At 41.4% G+C, this 21,344-nt stretch overlaps 1 protein-coding gene across 5 annotated transcripts in view; it reads right to left on the bottom strand.

Moving 5' to 3' along the window:
* The window catches only part of Ctnnd2 (catenin delta 2), an 814,201-nt gene that overhangs the window by 185,947 nt on the left and 606,910 nt on the right, over positions 1-21,344 (bottom strand). For all 5 annotated transcript variants that reach the window (XM_040757687.1, XM_040757684.1, XM_040757683.1 and 2 more), the window contains one exon: positions 20,218-20,431. In XM_040757687.1, the coding sequence (XP_040613621.1) occupies positions 20,218-20,431 (214 nt within the window). The remainder of the gene's footprint in view (positions 1-20,217; positions 20,432-21,344) is intronic.

Here is a 21,344-nt window from a genome sequence, read left to right as displayed (position 1 = left end):
TATGTGCGTAGGAGAGATGAAATCAAATATCTGCAATGTAGCTCACATGGAATTTGTTCTGTCAGTCTCAGCCACAGGAATGTCATTAACAATGAATGTCTCATTGTTATAGAGTTGTAACAAAACAGAAGCAAGTACATCTGAAAAGCCTGGCATATTTGATAACAGAAACCGATCCAACCTCATTCTTCCAAAAAGAACATGTTCATACTATGACTTACAGCACATTAAATGTTGGTGTTAAATTGAATTGGGCTAAGAAGGACCACAGTATTTAATCACTTGTAGCCCGAAGATAATGTAATAGCTGTTATCTGTTTATCATACAAGAAAGACAAAACATGATGAGCTCCTGACCTTGTTAGAAAACTCCATGGCTTGACAATGATCTATAGAATACAGAACTTCAATAACTGGAAAATACTTATTTAAAATTAACTGAGATAAGAACCCATACTTTAGAGTTATTAATTATAAACATGGCATGTATAGAAATAAGTGGATAGTTTCCTCATAGCTTTATTACATTAGTTTTCAGATGCTACATTTTTTTCAGTGTGGTAATATTTTTAAGGCATGTGGACATTTATTTTTAAAGATAAAATAGTAATTTGTATGTTTTTCAGTACAATGCTACTATTTATAATAAGGACCAACTTTTAAGTGCACAGATTTAACCATATATAATGCTGGCATCTGCAAAACATGCAATTTAAATTCTTTCACAGAGGGATCGACTCTTATACTAAATATGTTCCTTAAAACTATACGCCAGCCTCTATTCCTGTCAGAATGTCTCAGATCTGAGAACATGGCTAATTCACACCTTTCTGGAGAGTGTCTACATCTTTAAAATGTACATATTTTTCTTGAAGAATTGATTTGTATTCTAAAGTGATTTTTTTCATAAACAAGAAGAAACTTTTAGTTTGGGACAGATGACATTAATTAAAAAATGTTTCTCCCTCCCAACATGGGGATAGCACTGGTAATGTGCTTTTTATTTTATTTGAATAATGATCCAGTGGTGCTGCTTTTTGAGAATTTTCTGGCAGCACGTACTAAGTCTTTATGGCTAACAAAGGAAATTGGATATTTAGCCTTAGCATGTAAGGATTTTTTTTAGAAGTGGATTTTCAAGTTAATATTTAAAGCATTATAAGAAAATACTTACAGTTGACTGGCTGAGACCCTATCCCTCCATGGGCAGCCAGAAAACACAGATACACCTGCAATAGGACTAAGCCTTTCTCAGTAAGATAGCAGAAGGACATAGTAAGAAGTGGTTATTAGCTGAGCACTTTGAGATGTAGTCAGGCAGTGGAAGGGGAAAACTAGAGTACAGTCTCCACTAGATTTATCTAAGGGTGGTACTCCTTGGGTCAGAGACTGCATCTTCCTCCCTCTGGCACTCCAAGCCAAATGCTTCAGGACCTGTGTAGTACTCACTGCCCAGCACCTCAAAACCCAAGTGGAGCTTGGTCCCTAGCTTAGAAGCCATATCTCTCTCCTTCAGATACCCTCACCCTCAGTGTCCCTCATTTTTAAGCTTTACATAATAAATGTATGAGGGTGGTGTGTGTCACATATTATGGAATTTTCAGCATCATGATGTCTACGAGACAGTCTAGTTCTGTTAATGCCCAATAAGTGAAGGATGAGGGAGTAGAGATTGACCTTACCTGGCTTAAAGGATGGGGTTAATAGCAACCAGCCCTTCTCCATGTTTGACCAGGGACTCAGTGCAGCAAACTCTCTGTCCTGCAACTTCCTAGCAAACAGTGGAAACCTGGCCTAGATCTGTAGACAGCCAAACAAATTCGTGCACCTGAAGTGACATAGCCTGCTAACTTCTTGGAATCACAATGCCTGTGTCCATTGAAGAAATTAGCGTGGAGACACAGGGCTGACAGAATCTATTACAGGTTAAGCATTCCCAATCTGACAACCTCAAATTCCAAGTATTTCCAAATATGAAGATTTTTAAGGAATGTCCTGAGGCTCATGTGGAAAATAACACACCCTACTTTATGTGACAAGTTGTAATAAAAATGCAGGCGTACCACTTCATTTATCCAGTGTCACCAAGAAAAAATAAGAGCCACTCCCATTCCCTTGCCACACTCCAAATTTTGCTTCATGTACAAGATTATTAAAAGATATACAAGATTATTTTCAGACAATGTGTATGAGGTGTGTATGAAACAGAAATGAATTCCATGCTTAGACTGTGCCCCATTTCAAGGATAATTCATAGTGTGTACTGAATGATGCATTCTAAAATATGATTAAAAGCACTTTGTTTCTACATACTTGATCATCAACTTGTGGTGTGTTGACACAGATGGTTCTGGGCACAAAAAACGATTAGGAGGATTGGGACCTGTCCTGGATTGGTCAAATGTACTGGGAGAGTCTTGGCTGATTGGGCAGAAAAGCTCCTAGGAGAGAAACCGATCCAAATTGAAGCCAGTTACACGATACCAGGGACAGAATGCAATCCTGGTAGTACTGGGTAGGGATTTGAAGAACAGTCTGCCCTAGCCCAGCAAGGAGAAGCCTGAATTTCATCTCAGGGGAAGATATAGAGGTGGAAATCTTTGTTTTCTTCATGTCTGGGGCCTTAGGAGCACTCTTCAGGGATTTCTATATAAACCATATTGCAAGGGGCTGCAAGCCATTCTTTCTGGGTCATATAACAGCTTGCAGGTACAGCTCTCTGAGGACTTGAGGCTGATACCCAAGGGACTGGTTGGGATACCAGTCTGTGAGACTGTAGCAGCCAGCAAAGCAGCAATCACAGTGCCCCGGGGAGCTGACAATCCGAGAAGCATTGCAGGAAATCTGCTGGGCCTGGTGCACAAAACAGATACAGAAATGAAGTCTATGAAAGAAGTCCTTCAGACACAGAACTTCATCCGAGAAGTCTCACAAATGGATGATAAATCCAAGGGCACACTGACTGGTGAGTGTGTGTGTGTGTGTGTGTGTGTGTGTGTGTGTGTGTGGTGTGGTATGTGTACTGGTGTGTACACAGTTGTGTATGCATGTCTGGATATGTGTTTGCATGCTTACACTCGCATGTCTGAGCATGCCTATATTACATAGGCACAATTAAAGGTATGTTTGGCTCCTGTATATGCATACCTGTGTATGAATCACAGTCTTGGAGGAGATGTGTATGGGAGGTAATAGATGGCTTATAATAATTTCTTTTTGATTTTCACCATTTCCTCCTTCCCATTTTCCTTCCATTTCCTCCCATGTTGTCTTCCCCTCTACAGCCTCTCAAATTCAAGGTCTATTACTCTTCAGTTATTGTCACATGCACACACGTAAATACATAAATCTATAGCCTGCTGATTCCCTTCATTATCATTCCTACGTATATGTGTTTAGGGCTGGCCATACACGACTGGATTTCCTATTCCATAGCTTGTCCTTATAGAAGAATGAATTTGCCTTTGTTGTTTTAAATGGATATGCTCTAACTTCAACTTCTCTCCTCTTTCATCCATGTCTAGGTGGCTTTATTTTACCACAGCCCACAGATGCAGGGGAGCTCTTATTATAAGTGACTGGACTGCTGTCACTTTCCTGTCCTCACTGCATTGTGTCACAGTTCTCCTCCAAGGATTCAATAGTATCTTTGAAGAAAATATAAAGAAAAAGTAACTAATGAGAATAAAATGGGGTGGGAGCAGTAGTTCCAAGTGTGGCTATGAGCTCGAGTACTTATAAATTCCAAGTCACACCAACTTACTGTGACCTAATCCAGCTTTATTTTTTAATAAAGGACTTTGCATTGAGTTGGCTGTTGCCATAGCAAACATTGTTTCCTTAGACATAAATAACAGGCAGCCTTGATGGAGATGGTAAAGGAACTCCTTGGCGGTAAAGACACATTTAATATTTGGAGACTGTATTAACTTATTTTGCAGTTGCTACGATAAAAGAACACAACCCAAGCAACTTACTAGGGATTATGGTTCCAGGGAGATGGGTCTATCATGGTAAGGACATTCAGCACCAAGCAGCCAATGACATAATTCCTCCTGAAAGGCCATACCTCTTAAACTTCCCCAAACACTATCACCAACGAGGAATTACATCTTCAAATACCTGAACCTATGGACAACATTTCTCATTCAAACTCTACAGAGTATACTGTCAAACATTCCTTTCCATTTGCTGTCTGTTTGACTTAATGAGGCTTTGTGCTTGCTGTGGGTAGGTTCTGCTTCAGAAATCCCACAGTTTTCCCTTTTCAATCACATGTTCGTTAGATTCAGCTTGGAAATAACTTGGCATGCTCAATATGAAGTTTCTTTCCCCCGACAATAAAACTTCACATCTGTGTTTACACACTCCAATAACTAAGTTAATAGCAAAGACAGTTTTGCAGAAAGTTATTAAATTGATTAACTGCTCGCACAGCCTAAATGATCCACGTTCATCTCAAAAGCTCAAATATGTGTAAGTAGAAATATCTACTTCCTGTCAATGTAACAAAGTATCAGGAGACTCCTGGAGGCTACTTGAAGGTAAGGATGCTAATACAATTCTTCCGCAGATATCCGTAAGGAAGGGTGGATGTGGTGATCAATGTATACAGTGATTGCACATCACAGGAAACACCCCTCAGGTCAAGGTTGAGGGCTGAGAGATGGAGAGAGAAGCATAATGCTCAACCATTATTTGGGAGAGCAACACTGATGCTGAGGACTCATTATGGGTGCACACCTGTGTGTAGACATCTGCATTTACATGTGCCTGTGTGGAAGACAGAGGATTCTTGTCTTGGAGGAGACGGGTGTACAGGAGAGGAACATTGCTACTTTAACTGCAGCCTCTCTCGGCTTTGTGTTCTTTTCTCTTCACTTTCTCATTCTTTCTTTTCAGCACCCCGGGGAATGCTTGGAACCGGGCATCTGCTACATTAAGACTAGAAAATTATCTAAAAAATAAACCACTAAAACAAAATAAAAACAAAAACCCCCCAATGAAACAAATAAAAAGAGCTACCACCAGTGCCATCAAACTGTTAGCTCTCGTGCCCACTACCCTGTTTTGTTAATGTTTTCTCAATGTGTGGGGATTTGCATTTCTAGGCCTTTTATGTCCGGTGTCTTATTTCCTCTCGCTAACTTCAGAAGGAAGGCTCTAAGTCACATGAAGAGTACAGAGGGTGGTGCTTCCCTCTGAAAACATCATGCACTTGTCAGTCACCTCTTAACACGAACTGTGAGGGAGCCTTGTCAGTGCAAGTGTGCAAGTATTTAATACCAGACACCTGGCTGGAACGCAGGCTCCCTTCTGTATTCATTTAAGCGGCTGCACAGATGAACTCCGGACACCATGTGTGTGAACACAGATGCACAGTACTTGAAAACAAAACCGAGTTCTTGAATTAAAATCCATTTGCTGCAAAAAAAAAAAAGTCAACGTAGACTGAAGTCAAGAAAAATGTAGCTCAAGTGTGTAATTTGTGTGAAATGGGTCTGGATGCATACAATCTTCGCCTCACACACTCCATGCAGAGGTACACAGAGGTCAGATGGGGAGAGAATGCCAGACAGACTCAAGCATGCATAATTGGGCCTTCATGAAAAGAACTGGCAATGTCAGGTGTGAAAGGGGCTCTACTTTCAGTGGGAATGTGTGTTTATCTGTGAGTGTGTAAGTTTGCACACATTTACCAAGATAAGCAGACAGATGACTCAGCTTAAATGCATTCTTGCCAAGGAAGTTTATGGGGTTTAGATAAAGTGAAAGATTCCCTGACTCACATTTTCTTTTTCTGCTATGACTACCTTAAAGCCAAGCGTCCATCTTTAAATCTCTTTCCACAAATTGCTTTCCTTGTGAAAACCTTTAAATTTTTCTCCATTGGAGATTAGTCCAGAGACACACTTCCCATGTGTATTGGGAAGGTATGAGCATTGCTAAAACATTGTTAAGATCTGTTAAAATCAGAGTTTCATTGTTAAATTATCATTGTTAATGATGGATTCTACAAAATGTTTAAGTTTCCTTTTTGCTGTTCATCCCCCAACCACAATAAAAAGAACATTGAGAATGTAGTAATTTGACTTCCTAATTGGATTCTCTCTTGCTGTCTGTGGTTGGACTCTCTCTTGTTATCTATGCTATTCTGAACAAAAAGACTATCAGTCTAACACCAATCAGACTGCCCTTAGCAGCAGTAATCTGGAACATTCTACAGATGCCTTGAGACAGCCATGAAAAGACTGTCACCGACTTCCTTGGCTCTAGATAGCATGGTTACTGCCAGGAGGACTGTAAACAGTTTGAACTAGACTTTCTGCACTCACATATTTGGATGAGCCTTTTTTAATTTGGCCACAGTGGAAGAACTTCCCTTGGAGGACAGACAACTACCATTGGTAGCAAGATTATGACCGATCCAAAACTTAAGCTTCCATGACTACGACTGGTCCAGAATCAAAGCCTGGCCAAACGACAGCTGTGACTGGCCCAGATACTCCTTCTCCAGGTACATACGCAGGTTGCTTAGTTTACTCCATGAATTGGTTGAGAGACACTCTCTTGCTACTTTCCATGTGTTGTCATTGTCTGGTCTGATAAAGGTTTATCTCAAGTGATCCTGAGTTCACAACTGCTCAGTTCAGTTCAGTACTGACACCAGCTTGATCTCACAGGCATGACGCCTGGCTACAGCTTGACAGTTGAAGATCCTGTCACTGGTACCTGAACCCAAGATGGTGACCTTGTAACACTACTTCCTACAACATCACTGGCTTTCCAAACAGTCCAGCATGTTTACCTGAGCTCTCCACAACTGCTTCTTGACAGCTGAAGAGTTTCTAGGGCCTCAATGGTGTCCAGCAGTTGCTGCCCCATTTCTCACACTCAGGAATAGCCCTATTTGCCCCAAGTCCAGAATTTCCAGTGTAGAACATTGGCAACTGCTACCAATAGATGAAGAAGCAAGTTTCCTACATAGATATTAGATCCACCTCCCAGCGGCAACCACAGGCACACATTCATCTAGTGGTCTCAGTCTGTTTCTCCTTCCACAGACAACTTACTGATTCCTAGCCAAGGTTCCCATTCACCTTCTAGAATCCAACAAGTGGGAGAAGACTGCTTGAACCTGATTGATTTTTGCTTAACCTATTGCCTGGTTCCTGATGCTTCATCTCCAGAATGCTTTCCTGACAGAGGCAAGTGTCCAAATCATCCTGGAAGCAGTTACTGGCAAATAGAGCAGAGCATGAAGAAAGGAATTAGAAACAAAGAGAGGAATTGTAACTGGGGGAACTGATAAAATGTAGCAAAGAGTCAAGAGGAGAAAGTGCAAGCCATGGTCATGAGAGAGCTTCAGAGAGATACCAACTCTGTAGAGGCAAGGCTCGAACACTAGCCATTACCAATGACTGAGGATCTGGACGCCTAAGGCTGGCACAACAACTGCAAAATTAGAGGGCACCTCCTGCTGCTGCTGCTTGCTGCTGTCAGACACTGGGGTAACGCAAGCTATTAGCATGTAGTCCTTGGAGAGCTTCTTGCCTATCCACAGTGTAGGAAGGCACAGAGCCAGCTGACTGGTAATGTTTCCTGCTCTAAGTTTCTCTATCCTTTCCTTGCTGTTCATCTTATGGAGAATGGATCCATTCCTCTCAAATGGCCACTCCTTGAGGGCAGAGCTCACATCTCCCTCTTTTCTTTATTGTATACTATACTTTGACTACATACCTTACAAGAGCAGCAAAGTAAGATGACAAGAAGACCAAGTTATACCAATTTCCCCTCTTCTCAAGTTCCTAGACTATAGTTCCTATGCTAAGAAGGCATTTCCCTGAGACCATGTCCCTGAGCATTTCCTTGAGGACATGTGCAGACATCTATATGTTATAGGACATTTTGATTGCACTCTGATACCCGTGAGGCTGACAATGAAGTTTACCTTGAATTAGAGGGTGGCCAAAATTAGTCATAGAGGTTTTGGAGGACCAAGGACATATAGAGAGACACAGGAAGTCATAGGATAGGATTTAGAAATATTCTCATCCTTGGATGGGGGAGGGACAGAGAGAGAGAGAAAGTCACTGGTCACTTCTCCACTGCTTCTCTGATCATTTAGGTTCTTACCCTGATATATGACTTCCGGGTTTTTATTGATAAAGAATAATTAGATAAATGCTTTATCCACAACTTCCTAATGTCAATCATGCCATCAAAGAAAACTCCCCTGTAGGAGCAAGGCACTATGAAAATCGAGCTCAGAACAAGCAAAACCGAAGCTTCCATTCTGCCAGACTGGTTTTGTCTTCTAAGACATAGCAGGAAGGAAATCTGTTCTGTATGATTTACTCTAAGTATAGAATAAAAACATCTGTTGGAAAGGAAACCAGGTGTTGGGCAAGGGATGTTGACACAGTATGCTGTGCCCCTCACCTCCAGCATCCGGTGTGGATTTCTATGCTGTGTTTGTTAACACTAGTTAACGTAATTTTAGTGATAATTGTAGAGCAAATAGAGCAAACCCTCAAATATAATTAGGGAAAAGTGTTTCTAATTAACTTGTAACTCCTGAGTTGCAAAGTAGAGATAGAAATCAGTTACACATTGTCAGGCCTAGTGAGCACAAATGCACTGTACATTTCAAGGTTTGTGAGCTAACAAAAAACCAAAAGTGCTCACTAATATCCTCCCGTGGACCTTCCTAAGACTCCAGCAAGGTGTGTATAAGGGTGTATAAGAGAATTTCATCTTAGGTCTCCAGCACTGCATAACACAGAGATGAATTTTGCATGAACAGCAAAGGCATCCTCAGATGGTTTGGGAATATATAGTATGGATGAAGATGATCACTTAACATTAGCCTGTGGACACACACATATGTGTCAGATATTAATGTTGGGTATCTTTCTCAATCATTTCTCTACCTTGATAATGTTTTATCTTGAGACAAGGTCTATAACCTAGCCCAGATCTTTAACTGGCTGGACCAGAGGATTCTGCTATCTTTGTGTCCCCAGTGTTAGAGTTATAAGCTTGAAATGTTCTGAGTTCTGGTGATCAAAACTCAGGTCCTCATTTTTGCAAGTTAAAAACTGAACCATTGATATGGCCCATACAAAGGATCTGGTGAAACACTTCAGTGTTTTTAGGTAAGTATAAGACAGACCATAATAACACCCCCCAAGACAACATCATCAGTGATATTTGATTACATGCTATGTCTTATGTTACAGTTAATAAAGAAGAGATGTAAGGATGGCTTGTCTAGATATAATTATAATATGTTATAAATTCTTTGTAAAACTTAAATCCAAATATCTCACATGTGAGGCATGTTCATGAGCAGCAGTAAGAGAGACAAACTATTGAAACAGAAGTGCCATAGCTGTGAAGGAACATGGGTATGAAGACTCCAAGGGGTTGGGATGTGTTGTCACGTGGACAGACTCCTTCAGACTTTCAATGTGAGAGAGTGAAACTTGAATCTACTTTAACTGGTCACCACATGCAGGCTTTGCTCTTCCAAGCAGAGTTTCCTTGGATATAAGCACTCAGCTCTTTCTGATCTCAGGAAAAGAGCTCACTTGATTTTTCACGCCAGCTCTTGTCACTCCATGGAACTAGATCTATTGCTTTGGCTTACTCTCTGTTTTGTCTACTACGACAGAAGATCTGGGAAGGCATGCCTCTGGATTTAAGCCTTAAACCTCTTGCAATGGTTTTATGGCCTGATTATGAAATTCTACTTAGGGTATTTGTTCTCTCATATAGGATTCACCTGAAAAAGCAGAACTACTCTCTACTTGGCTTCTTCCCAACCTCATCTTCCATCTGGTTCCTTAAAAAGCACTCACCATGATCTTAGCTATGGAAAAGGAATCTGTATCCATGGGAAAGCTGGTCTACAACTATGAGGAACCTGGGATTTCCCTTCTTGAAACACTAAGCACCTTGGCCCCACATCAATAGGGTGGGCACTCGTCGCACTCACTGATGTGTTTAATGAATGAATGAGAATAAACCTACAGATGTGTGTCTACCTCTAGGACAGACAGTGAGGAGGAAATTGAGTGTCAGAACAGTGCTGAGGACTGTAGTTTTTGCTTCTTTGCATGTAGATATCATGGGGCTAATCAATGAAGAGAGATGAATCTAAAATAACCAAAATGATAGCAATGTCTCTATAGTAAATGTACTGAGAAGAAGCTGGCTAGATGTCCTGTGGTTCATAAGAGACCTAGAAAACTCAATCTTCTGGGTCCTCAGCAGTCAACTGGAATTAGCAGTCATGCATACACATGGAAGGAATCATCCCATAGGATATCTTCCTTCCTATGAGTGGACCACACTTAATAGAATGCAGGCTACTTCCAACCACTCCTGCCTTCCTTCCCAGAGTGCTAAAGGGAAACCACCTGATGGCTTGTCTGGTAAGGCTAGGCTCTGACCTTCTTCCTCTTCTAAGAGTAACCATAAGGAGTTTGAGCTTCCCTGGTCTCCATAAGAGGTGTCCTGGCTTTGGTAGAGGAGGAGGGAGAAACAGCCAGGTACCTCTGGAGGTTGCCCATTTGATGCTGCATATGTCTACCATCTTCGCTACTTTTCTTGTGATAAAGTGCTTTGACCAAAGCAGATCGTGGGTGAAATGGTTTATTCTGGCTTACAGTTGCAGAGGCATGCAGTTCACAATGGTAGGGACATGGCAACAGGCAGAGAAGGAGAGAAAGAATGGCGCTAGGATCAGGAAGCTAGCCAGTCACATCATGTCTATACTCAGGATGCAGATGCACTTGGCTTACAAAGTACAGGATTCTATTCAGAAAATAGTGCCACCCACAGTGGGTATTGGAAGAAGCTTCTGTAAACTGTAACCGAGAGCAGTCTCCCATGTTGATGTAGTCACTCATACCAATGCAGCTATGTACAATCTGTGATTACTTTCCTCCCAGCATCAGGTCCAGTTCTGACAGTAAGTCCATTTTGGTTTTTGGTTTTTGGCTTTATTTTTTGGTTTTACTAGACAGGGTTTCTCTGTATTATTTTGGAGGCTGTCGGTCCAGCCTAGCCTCGAACTTACAGAGATCCGCCTGCCTCTGCCTCCCGAGTTCTGGGATTAAAGGCGTGTGCCACCACCGCCCAGCTAGTAAGTCCATTTTCTAATGTCACTCCAGGGTGTCTACTCCTCCAGAGAAACTACAGCTAATATACCTGGTGATGGGGTAGGTTGCCTCCGTGCCATACTCTGATATTGTAAGGGGACTTAAACATTGTTCCACTTTCTGAAATAAGCGACCTGAGACCAGATACAGACAAATCTCCTCCAAATTGAAAGACTTATTTATATAATTTTGTTTTATGTGTTTTCAGTGTTTGGCCTGTGTGTATGTGCCTTAAAGGAGGAGGCCAGAAAAAGGGGTCAGATACCCTAGGACTTGAGTTGCAGATGGTTTTGAGCAACCATGTGGGTGCTGAAAATCAACCTAAGTCCTCTGGAAGAGCGGCCAGTGCTCTTAACTGCTGAACCATCTCTCCAGCCCCCTTACCACTGTAACTAACTTGCACAGCCTTTCTCTTAATTACATTTAAGTTCACTGATAATGGATTCTTGAAGCTAAATGAAACCAGATTGGTTTTGTTTCTCCAACTTGAGTTCAAGGGTGCCTCTTGGTTCAGACACTCCATTCAGCAGAATGATAATCCATCAAAGATGCCTTCATCTTAGCCTGTGATTACAACCTCTTTCACTCACAACTAGAATGCGCAATGGCAAGAGATACTGGCTTTTTAAACTTTATTTGTTTTGAACTTTCATGCCTTTTGGTTTCAACATGAAATAGGTTTTACACTTTGATTTTAATTTCTCCTTGGGAATTTGACATTTCTGCACTGTTGTTCTATCCTTCTGGGGCATCTGTATTCATTTTCACTCCTGTGTCATTGCTTTTTGTACTGTGGAGGCCTTGATTCACTATGCTGGACTACACATGCACATGCTGTTTGGAATAAGAATATAAATAGGGTATAATTTTGAATCCTGAGAACATGATGGCTCTGAGGTTGATTAAAAAATCTTGCTCTTCTGACCCATTTCAGTAACTCTTGCTGTGATGCAGAAACTCTCTGCCCAGAATTCTAAGTGACCCTCTCCCTCAAAAGCCATAAATGTGGAAGAAAGGCTGTCATGGCAAACCACTAGCTACTACTTCTGAAGGAGCCTCTGGGTGATTGTAGAAAACTAGGTAGAAAGAAAAGTGCCTTGGGCCTGGCCATTTAGTTCAATGGTAAAATGCTAGTATAGTATGACTTCAATCCACAGCAAAACTAAATTTATAATAATAACAATAATACAATGTTTTGAATTAGTAAGCTTAAGTAGCTGCTATGCTGGGAGTAATGCCTCCAACCTGTCTTCCACCAGGAAGGAGGATAATATTCACTAATATCTAGACACTGTTCAGAACTCACACAGGGAAGATATTAGTCATTAAAAATCTAATGGAATTAGGAAGAGAATGGAAAGATGTAATCCAGCAAAAGAGAAATTCCATCCCGTGTCTCATGCAAACAGAAGGAGTTTAGTGGACTAGTAGGGCTCTATTTCAGTGAGTAGACTGATTGTCCTGAAGATTTTCACAGAGGGCAAGCATGTGGCAAATGGAAAGGAGATAGGACATGAGAAGCTATGAAGGATCTGCATAGAAACAGTGGTTTATTCTCTGCTTTTGCCACAGCTATGCAAGGGTGACAAACACTCACAGGCAGGAATGTGTTGGTTCATCCTTGCAGGCAGAGCAATTATGCAGAACTGACAACTCTGAAGAACTTCAGAAAAAAATTAAGGGATTGTATAAGGGAGAGCTAAAAAGCTTCCATAGGGAAAATTCAGTCTTGAAGAAAAACCTACTTAAAAAAGACACTTGAGGGCTCTTCACCATACAGTACACCCTACTAGTCCACCCTGAATAAAAATACACCCTACCAGGCTACCTTGAGTAAAAGAACACCCTACCAATCCACCCTGTGTAAAAGTTCACCCTACCAGTCCACCCTGAGTAAAAGTTCACCCTACCAGTCCACCCTGAGTAAAAGTTCACCCTACCAATCCACCTTGAGTAAAAGTTCACCCTACCAGTTCACCCTGAGTAAAAGTTCACCCTACCAGTCCACCTTGAGTAAAAGTTCACCCTACCAGTCCACCTTGAGTAAAAGTTCACCCTACCAGTCCACCTTGAGTAAAAGTTCACCCTACCAGTCCACCTTGAGTAAAAGTTCACCCTACCAGTCCACCTTGAGTAAAAGTTCACCCTACCAGTCCACCTTGAGTAAAAGTTCACCCTACCAGTCCACCTTGAGTAAAAGTTCACCCTACCAATCCACCTTGAGTAAAAGTTCACCCTACCAGTCCACCTTGAGTAAAAGTTCACCCTACCAATCCACCTTGAGTAAAAGTTCACCCTACCAGTCCACCTTGAGTAAAAGTTCACCCTACCAGTCCACCTTGAGTAAAAGTTCACCCTACCAGTCCACCTTGAGTAAAAGTTCACCCTACCAGCCCACCTTGAGTAAAAGTTCACCCTACCAGTTCACCCTGAGTAAAAGTTCACCCTACCAGTCCACCTTTAGTAAAAGTTCACCCTACCAGTCCACCCTGAGTAAAAGTTCACCCTACCAATCCACCTTGAGTAAAAGTTCACCCTACCAGTTCACCCTGAGTAAAAGTTTACCCTACCAATCCACCTTGAGTAAAAGTTTACCCTACCAGTCCACCTTGAGTAAAAGTTCACCCTACCAATCCACCTTGAGTAAAAGTTCACCCTACCAGCCCACCTTGAGTAAAAGTTCACCCTACCAGTCCACCTTGAGTAAAAGTTCACCCTACCAGTCCACCTTGAGTAAAAGTTCACCCTACCAGTCCACCTTGAGTAAAAGTTCACCCTACCAATCCACCTTGAGTAAAAGTTCACCCTACCAGTCCACCTTGAGTAAAAGTTCACCCTACCAGTCCACCTTGAGTAACAGTTCACCAACAGTTATCACACTTCATTTGTGTGCAAAGAGCTCAACTCACCCCAGCTTCTGTTTTAAAGTTAGAAAATCGAGAGTGATTGTCACAGGCAAAACATGCCTAAAAAGCTAAAGAGACAATCACTCCCAAACAGAAGAGTGAACATTAGGGAAGAGTGAGATAATTCATGCTATATAACATTCTTAAAGAAATTCTCTAACAGTATATATTATTAAATCAAAAATAGAGGCCATTCTCCACACTCCAGGGGAGCAGAAAGGGGGTGGGTTAGGGAGCCAGTGGGGGGCAGGGGAGGAGGGGAGGAAGAGGGAACTGGGATTGACATGTAAAAGAAGCTTGTTTCTAATTTAAAATTTAAAAAAAGGGAAAATATAGATGCCATAAAATCAGAAAGCAAGTTATTAAAATTAATGAAACAGATGATATCCTATTCCTTGACCCTTCTCCCTGAGGTTTATACAAAGAGTGAGGAAAATGATTGTCACAAATAAATGGTAGGCAGTAGACACTGTTCAGTGGTTATGTAACAGAAATGGCAAAGGTCTCACAATTACATAAGAAAAGAAAAAAGTAACTTGAGGGTCAAAGTCTAACCAATCACATAGAGGACAGAAAAGGAGGTTATGGGAATTAGTGTTTTTTTTAAAAAGGTAATATTTCAGCACTGGAGAAGTTTATTGTTTAACCTGGAAGTGTTCAGTACCAAGGAAGATTTTTTTAAAAGAAATACGCAGTTAGAAATCAGCACACACCTTCACAAAATCCTATAACATCAAAGATACAATTAAATTTATAAAATGTTCATATGAAAAATGACCTTATACTGTAAATTCCACATCCAGTATAGTTCACTTACATGTGAGCCTTTAGAACCACTATTTTCATAATTATATCTCCAGATTGCCCATTTTCACGAATATGTAAGACAGCAAAACACTAGGGAGGAGGATATTGAGATCCAGGGGATAAATGCTGTAAGGCAGGGCTGCTGTGCAGTAGATCAGGGAAACAAGACCCTGATATCGCCAGATGTGTGGGACTTTGGGATACAATATGTGGAGCAGACAGAAGGAAATCAGCAGTTGCATAAAACATAGGCGAAGATTAAAACACAAAAACTGCATGTTTTCTTTCATATGCAGGACTTTAATGTGGTGTGTGTGTGTGTGTGTTTGTGTGTGTGTCTCTGTGTGTATGTGTGTCTGTGTCTATGTGTCTGTGTCTGTGTGTGTTTACATCATGAAGTCATAAAGGGGACCATGAAAAGGGGGGAAGAGATTTCAAGGAAAGGGAAGATAAAAAAGAGCAGGTAACAGAATACGTAGTATGAAAGAAAGAGGAACTATTTATGGGGCAGAAATGAACCAAAAAGTGTAAGATCAGAGAATGGACAACAGTGTGGGGTTAGGAGGAATCAGAATGAAGTATATGCCATGATATACTTAGTATGACAATCTAAAAACCAAGAAAGAAAAATGAAATCATTGGCAAGGTTAAGTCAGTGGCTGGTCTCCTTAATTAAAAGAAAGGGCCATTTGGCCATGCACAGCATAAACAGAATACCCCCTACTGTTGGAAAAGCGATGCTTCCAGGTACACTTGCTTTAACCAATATAAAACTTACTAATCAAGTCTATGCTCCAATAAGCACTGTTTTATTATGATTTGTGAGGCATTCTCAGAACTTCAGTTGTGTATTTCAAATTTTATGTTGACTATTTCCACATTTAGAGAGAGAAAAACTCCCATTACTCAAGCCCAAAGGACATGTAACATTTCTAATTGGTTCGCTTGCTCCCAAGCATTATGAGTAATGGACAGCAGAGAATAACTTCAACTGGGGTTAAATACAATGCTGATTATTATCTCACCATAATTATTGCATAGGAGGAAAATGATGTATTCCCAGGCCTACCAGGTAGCGACGAAATACATGCTGCTGTGAGATGAGGCTGCAGAGTTGAGCGGGCAGGTGTTTTCCAGCATATGTGGTTGCATGCTGCACACAGACACCTCTATTTTGACACTTAATTATTGTTCAAATAGTTTTCCAATAATTATTCAATAAGTAATTTATGGACCTGTAGGATGATTGCTTTTTTTATCCTTCTATTGTTTGTATTTTGGACTCCTCAGTATCATTTTAAAATTGGTATATACGCCTTGCACATGGTAATGCATTTCATGTGGTCATTTTAAAGCAAGTATTAAGGCACGTGGCCCTGTCATGCTCCCACTCAACCCTCCCTCTCCTGTGAGTTCCTCTAGTTTACCTAGAGACTTCACCTCTACTTTCCTGTCACATATACATATGCAATTTTATGACTCTGTATAAATTCTACAATCCACAAATGACAGAAAAGGTGGTAATTCTCTTTCTGGACCTGACTAAATTTGCATCATGATAATCTCTCATTGCATCCACTTTCCTGTGATTAACACAATGTTGTTTTGCCACTTTTTTCTTTACTCATTTCCCTGCTGATAGACACAGAGGCTGCCTCCACTTAATAGCTAGATTTCATCCAAATTCCTGTTTATAAAACATGTTACAATCACTAAATTAATCACCTTACAATTCTACAAATTCTAATATGTAGCAATAGACAGAATGATTCCAAAGAAGCCCCTTCCTCTGTTCCTATAATATTTCCCAGTATATTCTATTCCAATATATGAGCTGAGAGGTAGAAGAAAGACTGAGACAGAAATAATTCCCTTTACCTAGGGTAACTCCCATAACACAGCACGTCATGAGTCCTTGATGAATTCTGTGCCATGCCTCCTGGAGAACTGAAAAGTCACGGTTTTATTTAATTCATGCATGGAGGCTTGATCTCATTCCCCAAAGGATTTGTGGAGGCTTCTTGGAGCAAAGGAAGTGAAGCAAGCCACTCTTACATCCCCCCTCTACCCTCCATAGACACTGACTTCTCCACTACTCATCTTGTAAGTTCATAAAATGTGGACACATTTGTCAGAATACTTCTTTCTGAGTTGGGGTGTTATTGCTGTGAGGAGACACCATACCCATGACAACTCTTATGAACATTTAACTGGGGCTGGCTTATAGTTTCAGAGGTTTAGTCCATTATCATCATGGTGGGAAAATGGCAGCATGCAGGCAGACATGGTGCTGGAGAAGGAGCTGAGAGTTCTGCATCTGGATCTGCAGGCAGCAGAAGGAGACTCTGTGCCACACTGGGCATAACTTGAGTATATGAGACCTCAGAGCCTGCCCACACAGTGACACACTTCCTGCCACAAGGCTACATCTAACTCCAATGGAACTATACCTCCTAATAGTGCCACTCCCTATAGGCCAAGCACTCAGACACATGGGTCTATGAGGGCCATGCATATTGAAACCACCACAGTCCTCAGAAAGTTAGCATTCAGTAATATGTAAGTGCTGGTCATTTAGAGCAGAGCTTCACCCTGGCAGAGAGTTCTAGATGGAGAATTATCTAACAAGGCTTAGCAGAACACCTAACAGCTGTGCACTCTCAAGTGTTTGAGGGAATGAATGGAAAGGATGGAATTCCTGGGCCCACACAGGTAGGCTTGTTATACCAAGGAGACTATTGGACTTGGGCAAATGTCTCAGAGGAGGAGAGAGAAAAAGAAATGGAGGGTTTGGTGACCTTGGGGCTACACTGGATTAGCTGAACTAGAACAATGAACTCCTCAAGCTCTGTAGGAGCCAAAGGAATCAGCACTTCAAAGCCCCTTTTGGTGCGTGACACTGACCAGAGCTGAAGATGAAAATTTGTCTCTAAGGCTCTCTGAGATACATTCAGTTCACCTCATTTCCTTTACCTCGGGCTGGGGGATTGGCTTTGATTAGACTTGGTCACTGGTGTGATGTTTCAAGAGAAGTCAGCTGAATCATGTGGCCTTCCTGGTCCCCTCAAATCTCTGCCACTGGGGAAGCTTAGAAGACTTTGTATTCCCAGCCCCCACCCCTCTGCTCAAGCTTGTCCTCACATGTGTTTTCTTCCCATCCTCTTCTGCAGAATGGCACTGCTGCCCAAGACTTGCTGTTTAACATCACCTACAATGCTAACTCCAGCTACAGGGAGAACACAACACTCTGCCTCTGGGAAGGCAGAGAACATCTGCTAGGTTGGTAACTATGATTGTTGATCATTGATTCACTGGTGTTTCAAAGGTAGCTTCCTTTCAGGAAGGACAGTGAAGCCAGCTGTGGCCACCCTGGGGGTACGCTTGTTTGACTTTCCTCAGGAGAAGCAGAGTAAGAAAGGAAGGCCTCTGTCTTTATGCCAAGCACTACATCCTTCCCACAGCCCAAGTTTCACCGCAAAGTGGAATCTTCTTAACCTTCTAAGAAGGGTGTATGCTTTTCATATTTCCAAATGGAGTTCACAGAGACAGTTCTACCATAGTTTGGGGTTAAAGTGGTGGTCTCCAAGATCTCCCCAAAGCAGCTCGGGAATGCTATGGCTTCTCCAGACTCCTTTACAGACACCTCAAGTGCCAGCAGCAGCCCATGTGGCAGGCAATGGGCCCACTGCAATTTCTTTCTCTGTAAGACATCAGCTACCTCTAGCTTTCACATGGGATGAATGCTATTGAAGCGGCCTCCAGGTGATGGTTTTGTGTTGCAGACAGTACAAAGTTGACCTAGTTCCAAGTCTTTTCCAAGCATGAAATGGCAGGTACAGCATATGCATAAGATGCTGTGAAGACTTTCATTCCTGGCTTTCTGTATCCAGTGGCCATATATTGAAGCACCAAGCATCTTGTTTCCCTCACACATATGGAGTCCTTTCCTCCCAGGAACAACCAGAGAAAATAAAGACGGTCTTGCATAACCATAATGGCAGGGAATAGTTTAGATTATGTAACTCACCTCAAAGCAGTCTTCAAAAATCACAAAATGCAGATGATGACGACCTTACCTTGCCTGACCCATCTGAATTTATTGTGAAACATTACTTTAATAACACTCTAACCCTTCCCAATAATTATTTCCACAAGGAAAATCCTTTGCTTATAGAAAAATGAAGAGGAAATGAAGCTGGCAATCAAGTAAAGGTCAGGGGAGGACATGACAAATAAAAAATAAAAAAGAGTGAGCCATTCTGGGTCTTGTTCGAACCAGAAAGAGAACGAGGACCTTGGAGGAAGAAAACACAAAGAAATGTGCTGAAATTGGAAGTCTTGAACCAGCTTGTATGCCTGTTTATGATTCCATAGCTTGAACTATGTATTTCCTTAAATAATTTTTTCACATACTTCATCTGCACAGATACAGGGAAGTTTTAGACCTGAGACAGGAGGTCAATGCAGTGGTATAGTGGATAATTAAGAGATCTTTTGGAGAAGTCGTATTTGCAACTCATTTGTCAAATACTTGATTGTAGGAGTACTTTAATGAACCAGACGCCAAACATCACCCACAACAGTAGTGAGCATAATGAAGAAGAGGTAACTTCAGAGCAATTTGGAACCCCATACTGGGGACATGTATGTCATTAGACCTCCAACAAGTTAAGACTGTACACTTACCATGTTTGGGATGACAGTTAATGGCTAACGTTTATTCTGCCCAATTATTGCAAGAAAGGTACTGGCGGAATGCTTTCAACATTCTCAGTCTTTAAACCCTCATTATTCGACAAGCTGCAACGATTAAGTCTAAAAACCCAGGTCTGTGAGTGTGGAAAGGAAGGCATTCAAGTTAACTTCCAAACAGTTCTTTAATATTCAGTACTTGGAGCTTTGAGCATAGAAAGGTATTTTAATAAATTAACTCCAGAACCACAATATGCTCAGTGTACCTACAAACTAAAACACATGGCTGATTGCCAGTAGCTCGAATGCCTTGTCCTTTTATCATTTATTTCTAATGTTACTCTAATGATGTCCTGTGGGTGCTGTAAGATACGCAGCTACTTCTAAAGCAAAAGATAAGGGCAGAAGTAAGATCACAGAATTTTAGTGATAGCTACATTTACCGGATACTAATTATTGAGTATGATCAACCTCTGTGTGTTGCCTTTGATGGTATTTTACTCACTCATTTGAAACTGAAGAATGACTATTTTATCAGCTCTGGGAGGCTCTGAGGTACAATACTTGGTTCACACATTTGCTACTGGGCTGGAAAATGAAACAGGTCTTGAGACAAAACAAAACTATTTAATGAGCAGTCTAACCTGTGACCAGCTCCCGGATCTCCAGGTCTGTGGTCTTGCGAAGCAGTCTCACCAAGGCTGGGATGCCACCACAGTTTTTCAGGGCAATTTTGTTGTCATCGTTGGCCTTTCCATATACCAAGTTCCTCAGAGCTCCACAGGCACTACGGTGGACTTCTGTCATCCGGTGATCCAGCAGGTCCACCAGGAGCTGTATGCCCCCTTGTCTCCTTATCTGAAACAACAAGGGAGACAGTTTTGGCCTTGGAGTGTCAGGTTCTTCTGTTTGAGCCCAAGCACTGTTTTCCTTCGAAAAGTGGCTAGAGACAACTGCACTGAACTGAATTAAGACTTATGAAAGGGAAAGAAAACTCTGTGGTCTTCTTGGATCCCATCTCCTGTAACCGATTTAATAATAGTGAATACACTGCTTTCAAACCATAGAATCTTGGAAAGGCAGTTTTAACTTCACAATGGGTACATCGGACATTTCTTTAAAACAAAACAAAAATGTCATGGGTTCACAGAGTTAAAGTGAATACCATTCCTGAGACATAACTAAATTTGAACACTGTCTTCAAGGGCCACGGTATTGATATAGAAAGCATTGAAAGTATTCTACTCAACAGGAAAAGACTGCAAACACAGAAGGCACTGAAACTAGATGAGAAACTGAAATAACTGGCACAGGGGGTTTTGTCTCAGCAGCTCTGGGGTGTAAGGAGGTCACTTGGAGTGAGAGGCACAGCATGGGTGACCACAGAAGGCAAGTCATACTGAAGTCTTTGATTAACAACGCTGAAAAACACGCTATGTTTTAGTGTTCCATTTGTTTAAAGGAAATTGTAATCTAGAGGTGAATCCAAGAAATGTTTTGTGGCATGATTCCAGATATGTGTTCTTTTTGCTGCCCATTAACATTGGGGGCAATTTAAATATTTGAATTGAAAAGAGAACAAAGTGCCTCATTAATACACAGACTCTTAGCATCGCCGTCAGCAAAACTACATCTGAACACTGCTGCCCTTATGTGGAAAATCACCTGATTCATTTGTGAGGGCTTCTTTCTTTCTCCTTAGACTTCAGTGTCACCAGGGGTTAAAGGATTGGCACCTCTATGACTTAATTTTCTTATCCAGAAATCTTAT

Source organism: Mesocricetus auratus, unplaced genomic scaffold (genome assembly GCF_017639785.1).
Source record: "Mesocricetus auratus isolate SY011 unplaced genomic scaffold, BCM_Maur_2.0 Super-Scaffold_100015, whole genome shotgun sequence".
In the NCBI taxonomy this organism is placed as follows: domain Eukaryota; kingdom Metazoa; phylum Chordata; class Mammalia; order Rodentia; family Cricetidae; genus Mesocricetus; species Mesocricetus auratus.
Note: the sequence above shows the minus strand (reverse complement) of the source record. Positions and strands in the feature narration are given on the sequence as shown.